The sequence below is a fragment of the Phacochoerus africanus genome, chromosome 10 (genome assembly GCF_016906955.1).
Source record: "Phacochoerus africanus isolate WHEZ1 chromosome 10, ROS_Pafr_v1, whole genome shotgun sequence".
NCBI classification, from domain to species: domain Eukaryota; kingdom Metazoa; phylum Chordata; class Mammalia; order Artiodactyla; family Suidae; genus Phacochoerus; species Phacochoerus africanus.
In genome coordinates, this window is record NC_062553.1 from 76,197,451 (window position 1) to 76,213,782 (window position 16,332).

At 41.3% G+C, this 16,332-nt stretch overlaps 2 protein-coding genes across 12 annotated transcripts in view; one reads left to right on the top strand and one right to left on the bottom strand.

The window, feature by feature from the left end:
* ARFIP1 (ADP ribosylation factor interacting protein 1) overlaps positions 1-4,666 on the bottom strand; it is a 101,961-nt gene extending 97,295 nt beyond the window's left edge. For 3 of the 11 annotated variants that reach the window (XM_047798237.1, XM_047798239.1, XM_047798228.1), the window contains exon 1: positions 4,517-4,661. The gene's annotated coding sequence lies outside the window, so the exon portion shown is untranslated. Of the gene's footprint in view, positions 1-4,151; positions 4,270-4,364; positions 4,473-4,516 lie in introns of those variants that run through there. The other 8 variants (XM_047798232.1, XM_047798238.1, XM_047798234.1 and 5 more) reach the window with 8 other exon arrangements.
* A 542-nt stretch (positions 4,667-5,208) lies between these two features.
* On the top strand, positions 5,209-15,895 carry TIGD4 (tigger transposable element derived 4). Its single transcript, XM_047798241.1, has 3 exons — positions 5,209-5,753; positions 12,569-12,659; positions 12,818-15,895. The coding sequence occupies exon 3, from the start codon at positions 13,359-13,361 to the stop codon at positions 14,895-14,897; it is 1,539 nt and encodes a 512-aa protein (XP_047654197.1). The 5' UTR covers positions 5,209-5,753; positions 12,569-12,659; positions 12,818-13,358; the 3' UTR covers positions 14,898-15,895.
* The last annotated feature ends 437 nt before the right edge of the window (positions 15,896-16,332 follow it).

Here is a 16,332-nt window from a genome sequence, read left to right on the forward strand (position 1 = left end):
CAATAAATGACAACTATTACGAACATCTATGTGCCTGGCACTGCCCTAGATGCTGAAGGTAGAGCTCTAAAACAAAGCAGAGTCCAGCTATCCTAGAGGTACCATTCCACTGGCTTAACCCCCAGGGACTCTTTCCACCTGGGATGTAAATTCCTGATCCATCCCTTAATAGATGTGTGACTATACAAAGCACTTTATCTAAAAATCTGAATTTCTTTATTTCTAATATGGCAATGTCATTTGCTCTTACCTACTTGAGATGGCTGGAATAAAAATAAAATGAGAATATACGTGAAGAGTGCCCATCGTGGTACAATGGAAACGAATCTGACTAGTATCCATGAGAACACAGGTTTGACCCCTGGCCTCAGTCAGTGAGTTAAGGATCCGGCATTTCCATGAGCAGTGGGATAGTCACAGATGTGGCTTGGATCCTGCGTGGCTGTGGCGTGGGATGGGGGCTACAGCTCCGATTTGACCCTTAGCTGGGGGACATCCATATGCCATAGAATATATGTGAAATGGCTTTGTAGATTATTGTATGCTAAATAAACAGAAGACATTAAAGAGTATCATATTCCTCATCTCTTGTTCAAAGATTTCCAACCAATGTGCTAAAATACTGACTGTCCCTTTCCCTGACCCCCTCAGCCTTCAGAGGGCCAAGGAGCCTGACAAACAAATATAACCATTTTTATGTGTGCCGTGATGCAGAAAAACTTGGAAACCTTGCCCTAAAACACTACCTCATGTTAGCTGAAACGGGTTGGCCGACCAACTCCCTCCTCTGGATGATTTAGGCCTCACCACCCACTCTGTTATTCTTATGATCCTGATTCAAAGATAGTGTGTCACAGTTCCCCAAAGGATCAAAAAGGATCAAGCCTGAAGATCAAGGAGCTGCCACCACAAATATACAAAAAAAGAAAAAGAAACAAAATAAAAACTCTTAGGCGACAGCATGGCAAAGATATTTCCAGTAATTTCCAGTAATATCTGTCTATAAGCATCTTAAGACATCTTAAGTCAAAAGTTTAGAAGTAATAAAGAAGAGGGAAAGAAAGGATGGAGGGAAGAAGAAAAAGAGAACAAAGGGAAGAGAAAAAGAAAATATATACTTTTGCCTTGTAGAGAAAAGCTGAGAATCCGCAAGAGCTTCCAAGACTACCTAAAACGAGTAGAGACTAAAGATAAGATTACTTTTATGTTCCTTTGGTTTACAGTCTTTTCCCTATTTCCCAGAATTAATGTTGGTGGATATCTGACTTTTAGACTGTCATGGTTCCTAAGTCATCATCATCCACATATTGTGGAATTACTCTTTCCGGTCGTAGATATATTGTTAGTTTTTCATCCATAGCCGTGTAATCTTCAATTCCTGATTAAATTTACTCCTTCCTCCATCCTGAATTTATTCCTTATTCCATCCTAAATTAATCATTCTGACCCCAGACTCTAACGATGCCAACCCTTATTTTCGCATTATCCACCCCTCATACTTCATACGCACACACGAACACATATCTACAGGTTTACAGCCACCTTGTGGGAAAGCTAAGGCCTCCTCCAAACTTATCTCTTTTTGTCATATGTTTTGGGATGATATTCAACCAGCTGGTTAGGTACTTAAGATTAATAAAGAAAGAGACCTTCTAATGTCTGACAGAAAATCAGGTGAGATATCCCCACCTCTGGCCAAGAAAGGCGTAAAGAAAATGTGGTAGAAGCAGCCTAGGTAGTGCTTAAGAGCTCACAGCCTGGATTCAGATAACCTAGGCTCAATCCTGGCTCCACCAGTGTAATTCTGAGCACATTATTTTAGCTTCAGTTGATTGCTGAGTTTCCATCACTTCAGCTAAAAAAAAAAGAGAAAATTTTAGCCACGTCATAAGGTTGTTGTGAGGATTAGATGAATAAACATGTAAAGCACTTAGCATGAGGCCTGGCACACAGTAGGTGAACAAATGCTAATTTGTGTTATGGTGTCAGATATAATCTATCTTCTGTCTTTGTCATTGCTATAAAAGAAAACTAATTTAGCATAATTGACTCTTTTTAAAGTTATGTTTTCCTGCCCCCCAAAGTAAGGCTGCTAGATAGAGGGAAAATTATTTCGTGAGCAGAAGCTGGTTACTCTAATAAGGACTATGATGAGCTGCACAGGTCTCTTCAAGTTCTAACATTCTATGAAACAGGTGTCAAACATTTAGAACATCAACCCTTAATCAACAAACACTTCACCATCAAATCAGTAAGTTCGAATATGCACTCTAAACTTACATAAACTTTGGAAGGCCATTAACTTATTCTCAAAAGAGAATGCCCAATAAATACTTAATACAGAGGTTGATATGGAGGGAAAAGAGATGTCAAGATGGGCAGCAACATGCCAGAGGCTTATGGACCACGCCATGGGAACATCTTATTTGCCCTTCCTAACCATGCCAAATCCCAAAGCAGACGCCTCAAATGAAAGACAAGAAAAGGAAAACAAAGTACACCAGAAATTTAAACTTTTTACTCTGAACTGTACCCAGTGGGTGGGTGATCTTTAACATGTATTAAGAATAAACCTATCCATTTCTAAATCCAGTGGATCGCCACAACACTGGCCACACACAGCTATCCCTATAAAGAAACCTCAATACCACAAAACAGGAACTAAATAAGTAGGTAGTCTTACTTCCTTCTCTAGGTCTAGGAAGGAATTTAGAAACACCGAAGTTTTGAAGTAGCTGGAGATTTCATCAGCATGAAGCTAGAATCTCTGCATTCTACTCTCCTCAGTGCCCAAAACTAGCTGTGTACAGTTTAAAAAAATAATAGCTCCACACAAAAAGTTTCATTAACTTCAAAAAGACACTACCTAAGGAGTGCCTTTTAGTCTATCTGAAGGTTATATACCTCTTTTGAGAATTTGATTTAAAAAATGGACATTCTCCCCAGCGGGGGAGAAAACGCACTCAAACAAAACTTTGCACGCATAATTTGGGGGGGGGGGGTGAAGGGGTGAGGAAACACCCTGAAAGTCATTGACCCCTAGACCATGGACCCCCAAAGCACAACCCAGGATTAAGGCAAACTAATTTATCAATCTGAAAAGGTGAAAGTAACTGAGGCAGAGATTTTAACCCAGAAAATAAAATAAAATGAGACATATTTTCTGTTTTCTCAGGTAATGGAGTGTTAGATGTAGTGGTCGGAGAAAGTGTTGGCCATGTTAGCAAGGAAAGCAAAAAAAAAAAAAAAAAGAAAAAAAAAGAAAAGAAAGGAAAAACAAACAAACCAAAAAACCCCACAGGACTGACAAAAGAAAAGTGAATTTAAAACAATAGTGACGTAGAATCTGATGTATTCACTCTGAGATAGCAGCGATAAAATAGCCAATCCCTGCAGACTTGACACAGGAATGATTTAACGTAACCAATTCCGGCGCACGTTCCCATGCCAAAGAAGCTAATTAAATTGCAAATGTGAACACACACCTGCCACACTTGCAAGTGAAAGCACAAGTTCACGAGAAGTCCTGCAAATCTTCCATTTTCTCCCTTTAGAACCGAGTTAGAGAAATGACATGCTTTAATCTAGGAAAAAATGAAGGGAGGGGGACAGAAATCCTAAAAGGGGGCGGCTAAAGGATCTGCAGGAAGTGTAGACTACAAACTTTTTTGAGATCAAAGGGCTCGAGAGGGAGATAAGGAAAAAACAAAGTAAGTAATAATAAAGTAAAAGGGAAAAGCGTCTAGAAACAGTTCTTTAAAACAAAAAAAAAAAATCCTTTTTCCTAGACACGTAAACAGTAGTAACTTGGCAAAGAGGAACGGACGAGACGCCAGCACAACTTCCTTCCCAACTCCAGCATTCCTTGGCGGTCCGCGTAAGCAGAGCCAGGCTCGGGACCTTTCACAGGCGGGGCGCCTCCCTGCACCACTGCCCGAAGAGCCTCTCGCAGGGACTACCGCGTCTCCCTCCCTCCCACTGCGGGGGAGAGAAGTGCGGGATGCGGGGAAAGGCGGAGAACCGTAAAGGCTGGACCCCCAAACCTGACGGTGGCCCACTCGGAGTGGACCCACACCTGGATCCTGCCACCCCTTTTCCCACTCGATGCGTGCAAAACCGGGAGGGCGCCGCCCCAGGAGGGCCGGTCCTACCTCTTCACCCGGCACACGCAGGTGGGACAGAAGGGACGAAGGGGCAGAGACCCAAGGCCGAATACCTGAGCAGAGACAGATGGCACGGACTAAGGACAGAAGTGCCCAGTGAAAGTCCGGAACTGCGAGCCCCAGCGGCAACGTGTCCCGCCCCGTCAACCCCTCCCAGCCGCCTTCCCCCGCCTCTTCCCCGCCGGCCAGCTCCGCCTTCACCTGTCCGCGGAGAAGCCAGCGGTTCTCACGTCGAGGATTAGCCCTGCCTTCTGCTCTCCAGAGTTGCCTCAGCCCTGGCCCCAAGTGAGCGGAAACGCGACCTGAGCCTCCTCCCTCTTACCCTCCCCCCTCTTACCCTCCCCCCCACGCACCTCGGCTCCGCGGGGGCGGGGAGCAAGTGCAGCTGTCACAGCCTCACCCTGACCGACCGCTGAGGACACGCACAGCCGCGGCCTCCCAACCCGGCCTGCAACCCCCGAGCCGAGAGCAGCGGAGCCGGAAGTGAGGGGACCGGAAGTAGCGTTGTCCGTGGCTCTGGACGGCCTCTCTCTCCCTCGATCTGGCCGGCCCAGCCGCGTCTCGATGGTGCCGGCGCACCTCCCCCAAGGCCCCCTCCACCGCCCTCCGGGAGGCGGGCCCCGCCCCTCCCTCTGCGGCCCTAGCAACCACATCCGGGACTCAGCCGGCGCCGTTGCCGGGGTAATTTTCTAGCTGCGGTGGGATCACCAAGGGGTGTGAGCGCGGGTAAAGAAGCACTTGCCAGAGTTGCAAGCTCGCGGGGAGACTCGTAGGCTGGTCTTGAGTGGTCGGAGGTCCAGGAGCCTTCAGCATCCTTTCTTTCTCACTCACACACCCCAGTCTCGGGCGTTAGGCGCGCCCCCCCCCGCCCCCTCCGCGCCCCGCGCCCCGCGCCCCGCAACAGACCGTGAGCCGGTGGCGGGAGGGTTGGAGGTTGAAGGTAGCTCACCGCCTGGCCCTCCTAGGAGAGCCAAAGCTTATTTCTCAGCTGCCGGAGAGCATATAGAAGGTTATTCCAGCGCCTTGGCGGGGGGGGGGGGGGGGAGAATGCAGAATTTATGGAGTATAGGGGATGCGGGCGCCTGACTCTTCTTCCCCAGTGCTTGGAAGGACCCACTCTGGCCACGTCACTCACGCCCACCCCCTTCAGGAAGACCAGAACCCCTTGCCCTGCGTCCCTGAGTTCTTACGACCTGTTCTGTTTTGTGATCATTTCTGCTCTGCTCTCTCGCAGGCAGTGGATCCATGATACTTTGTTTTCCTGCTTCCCTTTCTTCATCCAGGTGACCAGTTTCTGCTAGCTTTGCTCGCCCCGTTACTTAAACAGATTACTGCCCTGCCTACAGAAACCGCTGAACAACCTTTCTTTCAGAGCCCTTTGTAGTTTCCTAAGAGGAGGCTCCAACCTGTACCTCGGATGTTTTCCCTGTCCCCAGCGCTGTATGCAGAGAAACGTGAAGCTCATTTACACACAATACAGACCCGTGATCCAGCCCGCGCACATCTCCCTTCAAAGTTCTGGACTGCTTTTCCTTTGACAGCTCTTGGGTGCTCATTTTCACCGCCATTTCACTTGCAGAAATGCTAAAGGTAACAGTACTCTCTGTGGGATCTCCCTCTCTTTAGACTTGTACTACTCACCTGCCTTGCTGCATTAATCAACAAGCCGTTTTTATTGACTAAGCGCCCAAAGGCAGAACTCTGCTTCTCCAAATTGAGGGGGAGAGTTTCAGCGTAGTGAATGGTACATCCCTGTAGATATCGTCCGCATATCTGTGAACAGTAAAAACCCATGACACCACAAATGTCTCAAAAGTAAATAACAATATTTATTATCCGAGCTCTCCAGGACACCTCTGACAAAATCATAATGAAATCCTAAAACGTTAATCTGTGGTTAAAGGGTCCTTATCTTAAATGGCTCTGTCCTTAACCAAAAAAAGAAAAAGAAAAAGTGAATATATATAAAAGTAATGCATAGAGTTCTAACAGTTTACTGTGGATATTCCTTTTCCAGGCCATCTGGTTAGTCTTCTCAGTTGTAAGGAAAGGACCCCAATCTAAAATAATTACTGCTCTGCTCTTGTTAAATAGGAACTTAAGAATGGAACTTAGTAGCCAAGTACAAGTGTTCTTCTTAGAGTTTCAGAAGGGTGATTAGGAAGATGTTCATAGCTGTGTACAGTGATACTTGAATGATGCTTAACTGTTTGATCTGGCTGGTGCCCTAAGGACTCCTGCCAGATGTCTCTTGAGACTGGGAACTCTTGACTTCGGTGAAGAAATCTATTAAACTTTTAGGCTCAGAGGTGCTTCTTATATTAGAATGGTGGACACTTGCTTTGATTATTTGTCCTTAGCTGAATAGTTTTCTTGGCAGCTGCTGGTTTTGATAGAGCTTCTGATAGACTTGAGACTAATGCTAACTTCTGCTTGGTGAAGGTGCTGTCAGTCATTTTAGGTGCTCTTTGGTCTGCTGCAATTCTGGTATTTTGCATTATTAGTCCTTATACGCGGTGTTATGCTGTGCAAGGCTGTACACAAGATTAATCGTCCTATGAGTTCTGCTTCCCCAAGGGAAATTAGAAAGTAGGCTGACTGGAACGGATACACTGCAAGCTACTTCAGCTGGTGATGGAAAACAGTGAAATTCTAGGCACTTACTTTGGGAAAAAGAAGCAGTAGCCAGTATTCTTTGGATCGGGGGAAATTTTTTCATTCTAACTCAAAAACTTTATTTTAAAGCTGACCCTGCTGAGATGAGGTTTTGTTTTATTTTTTCGCTCTCTCTCTCTCGTGCTCTCGCTCTCTTGCTCTCTCCCTTCCCCCCTTTTCTCTTTCTCCTACAGCTTGAGGAATTCTGCCTGCCCATTCTCTTTAGGAAGAATATAGATTATTGTTTTTCTTTTATTAGTGTTATGTTTGGAGGGGTAAGAAAAAAAGGGAATAACTTCCTGTCATAATATACTCACTACATGGGGCTTATTTATTCATTTACCTTTGCTCTGTTTTGGCTATTATTCAGCTTTTTAAGAAAAAAAGGGAATAACTTCCTGTCATAATATACTCACTACATGGGGCTTATTTATTCATTTACCTTTGCTCTGTTTTGGCTATTATTCAGCTTTAGAAAAATCAGGTACTGGAATTCCAGATGTGGCTCAGCAGTAGCAAATCCGACTAATATCCATAAGGATGCAGGTTCTATCCCTGGCCTCGATCTGTGGGTTATGGATCTGGTATTGCCATGAGCTGTGGTGTAGGTCGCAGATGCGGCTTGGATCTGGCATTGCTGTGGCTGTGGCGAAGGCTGGCAGCTACAGATCAGATTCGACCCCTTGCCTGAGAACTTCCATATGCTGCTGGTACAGCCCTAAAAAGACAAAAAATTTTAAAATAATAAAGAGAAAAAAGAAAAATCAAGTACTGTTTATTCACTTGGCTTGTGGGGAAACCTGGCAGCTTATCTCATTTATTGACAAGGAAGGAAAGAAGACAACAGGTTGAAGGATGTTATTTTTCCTTTCTGAATGAGTTAAGTGCACATGCCACCTTTTTGCTTTAGATATTGTATACTGTATGCTACTTATCAGTATTATTTCCTCAAAAAGAAAGAAGGTACTACCTTCAGATCTTTTCTAGGGGAATTCTCATAGTATCACAATAATGTCATCAGTCTTTATCAACAGCTTCCTTTTCATTAAGAGATATTTAGTTAGCTCGGAGTTCCTGTCGTGGCTCAGTGGTTAACGAACCCAACTAAAATCCATGAGGATGTGGGTTCGATCCCTGACCTCCCTCAGTGGGGTAAGGATGAGGCATTGCCGTGAGCTGTGGTGTAGGTGGCAGATGAGGCTTGGATCTGGCATTGCTGTGGCTGTGGTGCAGGCCAGCAGCTCTAGCTCTGATTGGAACCCTAGCCTGGGAACCTCCATATGCTGTGCAGGTGTGGCCCTAAAAAGCAAAAAAAAAAAAAAAAAAAAAAAAAGGAGAGCGATATTTAGTTACTGATTGCACAGTGTAGTTCTCTGGAGGCAAACCCTTTGTTAGAGGGTACTGATTAATGGTTCTGGAATGACCAGATCATATGGTAGTTCTGTCTTTAGTTTGAGGAACCTCCATACTATTTTCCATAGCGGCTGCCCCAATTTACATTCCCAACAACAGTGTACAAGGGTTCCCTTCTCTCCACATCCTCACCAACATTTGTTAGTATTTGTAGACATTTTGATGACATTCTGACAGATGTGATATCTCATTATGATTTTAATTTGCACTTCTCTGATGGCTAGTAATTCTGAGCATCTTTTCATGTGCCTGTTGGCCATCTGTGTATCTTTGGAAAAATATCCAACCACGTCTTCTCCCCATTTTTAAATGGGTTGTTTTTTGATATTAAGTTGTGTAAGCTGCTTATATATTTTGGATATTAACCCCTTCTCCATCGTATCATTGGCAAATATTTCCTCCTATTCCAAAATGGCTACCTACCTACCATACCAAAATGGCTTTTCATTTTTGTCAGTGTTTTCCTTTGCTGTCCAAAAGTTTTAAAGTTTAATTAGGTTACGTGAACCATTTGAAAGCAGAGCGTTTTCTCCTGCTGGAGGAGGCTCTGCTCACAGCCAACAAAAAACCCCGGGACCTGAGTTCAACAACAATAGAAATTGAATTCTGAAAATAACCTGGATGAACCTGGAGATAGATACTTCCTCAACCTTTAGATAAGAGCCCATCCTGACTGATGTCCTGATTTCTGCCCTGGAAAACCCAAAGCAGAGGACTCAGTTCAGCCCTCCTGGACTTCTGGCTACCAAACTGTGAGATAATAAATGGGTATTGTTTTAAGCCCCCAAATGTATGTTCATTTGTTACACAGTAATAGAAGATGAATATATTTGTAAAATAGATTATTTTTACATTTATAATTTTTGGGGGCAGGGATGTAAATCCCTCAGTGTGGACTTGATAAAAGTTATACGCATTTTTAAGATTTTCGTGTTTTATTACTAATTTGCCCTCCATGAGTTTTGTACCAATTTATGTGCCTCCTAACAACCTATATTACTGCATCCTGGCAAATGCTAGATACTGTTGTTTTGGTAAGCAAAAACAAAAACAAAAACATATCTCCTGTTTTGAAGGGAGATTGACATTTCTCTTATTGCCAATAGAATTGACCATTTTTTTAAGAAAATAACACTTTGTTTTTTCAAGTTTATAAGATAGTTTCCATTACATATAACATAATGGTCAAGGACTCTACAGCCACAAATGCCCGCAGTCACATAAATACGTCCAGTCAATGCCTTTTCCTGCTAAATGAGGCATCTCAAGCCCAGCGCATCAGGTATTTTAAGTAGAAGTCATCTGTAATGGGGTGGGGATGGGGGAGGGACACCCATCAGTGCATTGGGAACCTTTGTTTTGTTTATTTGGAGTTCAGTTGGTAAGTCTTTTTTAGTGAATTGCCTGTTCTTATTCTTTGGTTAGCTTTACTGTTGACATGTACAAAGTAGTTCCTGACATGTTATACAGCATTTTTCTGCTGCAGTATTTTCAAAGGGTAGAATGATTGAGAGAATGAATACTTCTAAGAAATATTAGCTTCTGCCCTTACTCCCTGCAAAAAAACATCCCAGCTATCATTACTGTGGGAGAATGAAAAATGTCAGCTTCATTGATTAGGCAATATTGGTGCCTTATCCTTTGCCAGGGAAAAAGTCTAGCTTTTCCATTTTAGCACTAGAAATGTGGTTGTTTCAGGAATAAAGATATATCGCATCTTACCAGGGAAAATTGTAGCTTTGACTACTCTGGCATTTTTTATTTATTTATTTATTTTTTTTCTGCTTTTTAGGACCACACTCGCAGCATATGGAGGTTCCCAGGCTAGGGGTCAAATCAGAGCTGCAGCTGCCAGCCTACACCACAGCCACAGCAACGCGGGATCCAAACCACATCTGTGACCTACACCACAGCTATGGCAACACCGCATCTTTAACCTACTGAGTGAGGCCAGGGATTGAACCTGCATCCTCGCGGATCCTAGTCGGGTTTGTTTTAACTGCTGAGCCACGAAAGGAACTCCACTTTGACTACTCTTTTAGAAGGAAATATATACTGTAAGCTCTCAGAAAAAAATTAAACATATCACTGTTTTCAATTTGATCAAAATAATCAATAATCAAAAAAAAAAAGTTGGAGTTCCCATCGTGGCACAGTGGTTAACGAATTTGACTAGGAGCCATGAGGTTGCGGGTTCAATCCCTGGCCTTGCTCAGTGGGCGAAGGATCTGGCATTTCCGTGAGCTGTGGTGTAGGTTGCAGACGCGGCTCGGATCCCGCGTTGCTGTGGCTCTGGCGTAGGCCGGTGGCTACAGCTCCAATTCAAGCCCTAGCCTGGGAACCTCCATATGCCACAGGTGGGACCCTAAAAAGACAAAAAAAAAGATAATCAATAATCTCTGTGTGTATTATATTGCTTTATTAGGGATAGGGTGGGGAGAAAATTCGAGTTACTTTTTCTGTAATCTTTATTATGTGAGATGGTAGGGTTTATTTCTGACAAATTAAATAAGGCAGAGGATAAAAGGAAAGGAAGAAAAAAGGAAGAAAGGAAAGAACAAAAAGAAAAGATTCCCTTTTCTCTTGGAGAGTAGTTTTTCTTGGTTTTAACTTTTCTTAAAAAATTGGTTCTTGCTACCTGAATGTCTGAAGGTTGGTATCTTCCTAACAAGAGCAAGATAATTTTTATTTTTTATTTTGAAATAATGGTAGGTTTATAGGCAATTACGGGAAAATGTATAGGGAGATCTCATATATGAACTAGATTTATTATTTTTTTAGTTGAATGGTCAAATATTATTTACTGAGAAAGGTCAGCCAACCCTAACAATTGGATGTGGACTATGGTTGCTATTTGTGTCCACAGAATTCGTCATAGCTATTCTCCTATGGAGGCATTATATTGCTTTTTGCCAGGGTGAGCTGTGTGTGTGTGTGTGTGTTAGGTTTGCAAAGGCATTGGAAATGCTGAGTTGGCTTGGTGCTGGGAGCATAGAATGTGTAATTTAGTGGAGCCACACCATGTGATTCAAGGACACTGTAATATAGTGAAAAGAATGTAGATTTGACATTGGAAAGCCTGGATCCTGCACTGCATTCAGCCACACTGTAACAGTATGAACTTTGAAATCCAGTTTTACCTTCCTCCTGAGTTGTTTGGAATACAGAAAGTAAAGCAGTTTGGAAACTAACACCCTGGGCTCTCGTAATTATTATTAAGATTTTTTTTTTTTGCAATAACAGCAATAACAACAAAAAATGGCTTTACTAGTTGTATTTCCTATATTGAAAATTACTTCTTTGATTTGGACGACAAAGGCAGAGAAATTCTGACAAAATTTTGTGGAAAAATAAAAAAAAGCGTGTGTCATCTTGAAACATGAGAGGACAGAAAGAAAAACTAGTGAAACAGAGTCACTCATAGTAACACCCATTCATCAAATTAGCTTGTTACCTTGGCCTGCAGGAAGCCCAAAGTCTGCAGATGCTGGTAAGGGAGGTACTACCTGAGAAGGTGGAGGCGAGCCCACCTGGGGCCCTGTGACTGTTCTCACAGTACTGTTTGGCTTAAGAAGAGCTCTGCTTTCAGTATACGTTTATGGTGGGATTCTTCTGTTTGAAGTAGGATTTCATTAAATCTCTTAATTTTATAGATTTTTTTTTTTTTTTTTTTAGGGCCTCACCCATGGCATATGGAAGTTCCCAGGCTAGGAGTCCAATCAGAGCTGCACCCGCCAGCCTACACCACAGCCACAGCAACACCAGATCTGAGCCTTGTGTTTGACCTACACTGCAGTTCATGGCAATGCTGGATCCTTAACCCACTGAGCGAGGCCAGGGATCAAACCAGCATCCTCGTGGATCCTAGTCAGATTCGTTTATGCTGAACCACAACGGGAACTGCAGTCTAGCTCTTTTTCTGCATTATATCTTCTTAGTAATTTGTTTATTCCTATGCATTTTGTCAAATATCTCTGGCCTCTGTGCATTCAGCTAATGTATCAAATTGATAAAAAGTCACTAGATTTTTAAGCATTTAGATAGAATCATATTTTGATTTTTTTAAATTCATAATGGACTCACTTGATTTGATTTTGATCGAAGCCTTTTCTACCAGACTCCTATAAAGGAGACACTGTCTCCAATGTGCTATTAAAAGTCGGACCTTGTGACTGCTGTCTGACTATGTTTTTTCTTTTAGAAGAAGTCAAAGGGGGCAAGTCTGTGTCTTCGTGTAAAAAATAGCCTCCAAAGAGCTACCCGGCATCATTTTTAGTTCTTTAATTTTGGTATGCCCACATTTTCAAAACAGATTAAATTTGTCTGATTTATTTCAGCAGTATATATTACAAAGCACTCAAAGGCAAGCGAGAATTCCAAAGCTCAGAGCAGATCCAGAGATCTTGGTACAGAGACGCCCTTTAGGAGGTAAGCATTTCTCCTGGAAGCTTTAGTTACTGTATTTTCAGAAACGTCTTCCCATTCTTTTCATTCATTTTAAAAGCATAACTAATTGGTATAATTTTTGGATATTCAGTTGACATATCATCATTAAAATTGCTTTTTTTTTTTTCAAACGCTTCAAGAAACAGAAGCTACACTGTCAAGTCCTAGAAGAGTTCTGCCTTTTTCTCCTCCATCCTCAAGAGACTTGGAAATTAATGGGTAATATTTTGCATGAAATTACTAGACGCTTTTCTTCTTATCTCTGAGGCCTTCTGTGGAGAATTACTAGCAGGGTTGAATGCGTGCATGGATAAAATGGATCATCTTAAAGGATTGAAGTTCCAAAAATACATCAGCAGGACTGGACAGGTTTGCCATAATGAGATTTCTATTTTAGCTTGACTTCTGGAACTCCGAATAAACTATAAACTGAGCTACACAAGGTCCCAGGGAGGAAGTTTCTCTTCTAAAATATTCTAGCGGCAGATACCATTTTTCTTATTCAAATCTTTTGAAGAATATTTACTCACCCATTTCCTGAGGGATAAGACTGTTAGACACTTACCAACTTTGAATATATGAAGTGGGATAGAACGTGGCAATCCGTATCATACTAAAAAAAATAAATTGTATTAAAGAAAAGACCCAGAAGGAGAAGAAATCTCAACATAAGCACATGAGATGGCAGAAGCTCCTGTGGATACCTCAACCCTGCCCATAACTGTGAAGAAAAAGAAAAGTCTATCCATTGAAGAAAAGATTGACATCATAAACGCAGTAGAAAGTGGCAAGAAAAAAGCAGAAATCGCAGCTGAATATGGAATAAAGAAAAATTCCCTGTCTTCTATTATGAAGAATAAAGACAAAGTTCTAGAAGCCTTTGAATCTCTGAGATTTGATCCAAAGAGAAAACGACTGAGGACTGCCTTTTACACGGATCTGGAGGAGGCCCTAATGAGGTGGTATCGAATTGCTCAGTGTCTGAACGTGCCCGTTAATGGTCCAATGCTGCGTCTAAAAGCGAATGATTTTGCCCAGAAACTGGGACATAATGATTTCAAGTGCAGTAATGGTTGGCTGGATCGCTTTAAATCCAGGTATGGCTTAGTATTCAGAGCTCAACCTGTAGAAGCCACAGGTGTTTCAGTAGACCCTTCAACTGTCTGGCAGCAAAACATACTTCCTTACTATTTAAATGATTATCATCCCAAGAATGTTTTTAATGTCAAAGAGACTGGGCTGCTTTATCGAATGCTACCGACAAATACGTTTGCATTTAAAGGAGAAACGTGCTCAGTTGGAAAGTTATGCAAAGACAGAATAACTCTGGTGGTGGGGGCAAACATGGACGGCTCAGAGAAACTTCCTTTGCTCGTCATTGGAAAAAACAGGAACCCACATTGTTTCAAAGGCATAAAATCACTGCCTGTGTGTTATGAAGCTAACAAAATGGCATGCATGACCTCGGATGTATTTGAACAATGGATGCAGAAGCTGGATGAGAAATTTCAAGCCCAGCAAAGAAGAGTGGTGATTTTTGTTGAATCTTTTCCTGCACATCCAGAGGTAAAAAACCTCAAGTCCATTGAGTTAGCGTTCTTTCCATCATGTTTATCTCCCAAATTTGTAGCTATGAAACAAGGTGTTATTAAAAACCTTAAAATCAAATATCGGCATTGTCTTATTAAGAAATTTTTAAGCTCCGTTGAAGGCAGCAAAGAATTTACATTTTCCCTGTTCGATGCCATTGATACATTACATGTCTGTTGGAGGGCTGTGACCCAAGAGACTATTGTTAAGAGCTATGAGGAGGCAGGATTTAAATCTCAAAAGGAAGAAAGTGACGAGACAAATGTTGAGACAGACACTGGTCTGGATTTGGTTGCTCATGCCCAGGCAGCAGGAGTGGAATTTCCCGAAGGCTTGTCTATAGAAGAGTACGCTGCCCTGGACGACGATTTAGAGACGTGTGAAGCAGGACCAAGTGGTGATGCTGTATGGACCAAGGAAAGTGAATCAGATGAAACTGGATTTTATGCTTCTGATGAAGAGGATGACGGTGATTCTCTGGGAACTGAACTCCCTTTGCCGTCAAAAAATGAGGCAAGAACCGCTTTAGATACTCTGAAACGTTTTCTTAGACGTCAAGATATAAATGATGGGCTTCATAATTCTTTAGCAGACCTTGAAATTTTTATCAACTCTTTAGTATCTAAGTAATCATTTACTGAACAACATCTGAAGATAATAGTTTTTTCTAATGTATTTTACTAAAAAGGTATGTAAAGGGGAAATACCACCTAAACATAAAAAACGAAAAAACTAATCATCTTTGGTTTAATTGCAGATGTTTTTAGTCTGAAGAGCAAAGTTCCCTAGGTAGATTAAATAATGAGTAAGTAAGTGAAAAATATGAATTTCAATTTAGCAAGGCTTTGGGGAGTAGAAAATGAAATAGAGTCCTTGTACTTGAAACATGGCATAAATGTCAAAAATAAAAAGTACTCTCCAGCCATTTGATTCATACAGGTTGAATTGGTGATTGCTATTTTCTGTTTTTTAAGTTAAGATCATGTTCTAAGATAGTTTATCTACCTCATCTAAGAAACAAAATATCTATTGCTTAGACATTTATTTTTATAAACATACTCAAACTAGACTCTTAAGTATCAAGTGTTAATTTTAAATTATTTTTCTTATAACTAATCATCATAATAAAAACTATGAAAAACTGCTGAAAATAAAATCTTATCCAGTTATATACCAGGATTGAAAATGTATATCTAACTTTCCAGTTATTTCTGTAAAAGGTCGAATGAAAGACTAGGACCTTATCAGATTTTTAAAATCATTTCTAACCAGAAGATGATGTAGACTCTTCCTAAATATTTGTATTTATATGTGTGTGTTTAAAAAGTATATTATTGCAACAGGTATTAAACTCATGATATTTTTATTTTAATAAGATTAATCTTAAAAAGTAAATATGGGAGATCCTATTGTAGCTCAGTGGAAACAAACTCAACTAGTATCCACGAAGATTCAGCTTCGGTCCCTTGCTTCACTCAGTGGGTTAAGGATCTGGCATTGCCATGAGTTGTGGTGTAGGTCGCAGATGAGGCTGGGATCTGAGTTGCTGTGGCTGTGGCAGAGGCCAGGGGCCACAGTTCTGGTTCAACCCCTAGTCTGGGAACTTCTATGCCACAGGTGTGGCCATAAAAAGCAAACCAAAAAAAAAAAAAGTAATTGTGAAGATACATATGCAGTTACTAAAAAAGAAAATTTGTAGTTCTTAGTTTTTTGATTTTAATAGCTGAAACTTTTAATCTATAATATTGAACTATTTTTTATTTTACTGATTTTTATTTTCAGGAAAAACTGTTCTTTCAGCATATTTTGATGTATTTACTTTTTGAGTGAGTAATGTTTTGGATTAAATTTCTGTTTGAGGAAGTTTTGTCTTCAGAATGTTTTAAAATATTGTATGAGATTATTTACACTCTATCCATAAAATAGTCTTTAACCAGTAGAAAAATATAACAGTGTGTCAGCCTTTTCTGTTGTTAAATTTTAAATACCATGTTTATTTAATTTACTACATCTAATTTAGTGTCCCCTTTGGAAAGTATTTTGAAAAATATACAACACATTGTAC

Bases quoted from the DNA above. Each gene is read 5' to 3' on its own strand.
- TIGD4 (XM_047798241.1), top strand. From the start codon at position 13,359: ATGGCAGAAGCTCCTGTGGATACCTCAACCCTGCCCATAACTGTGAAG.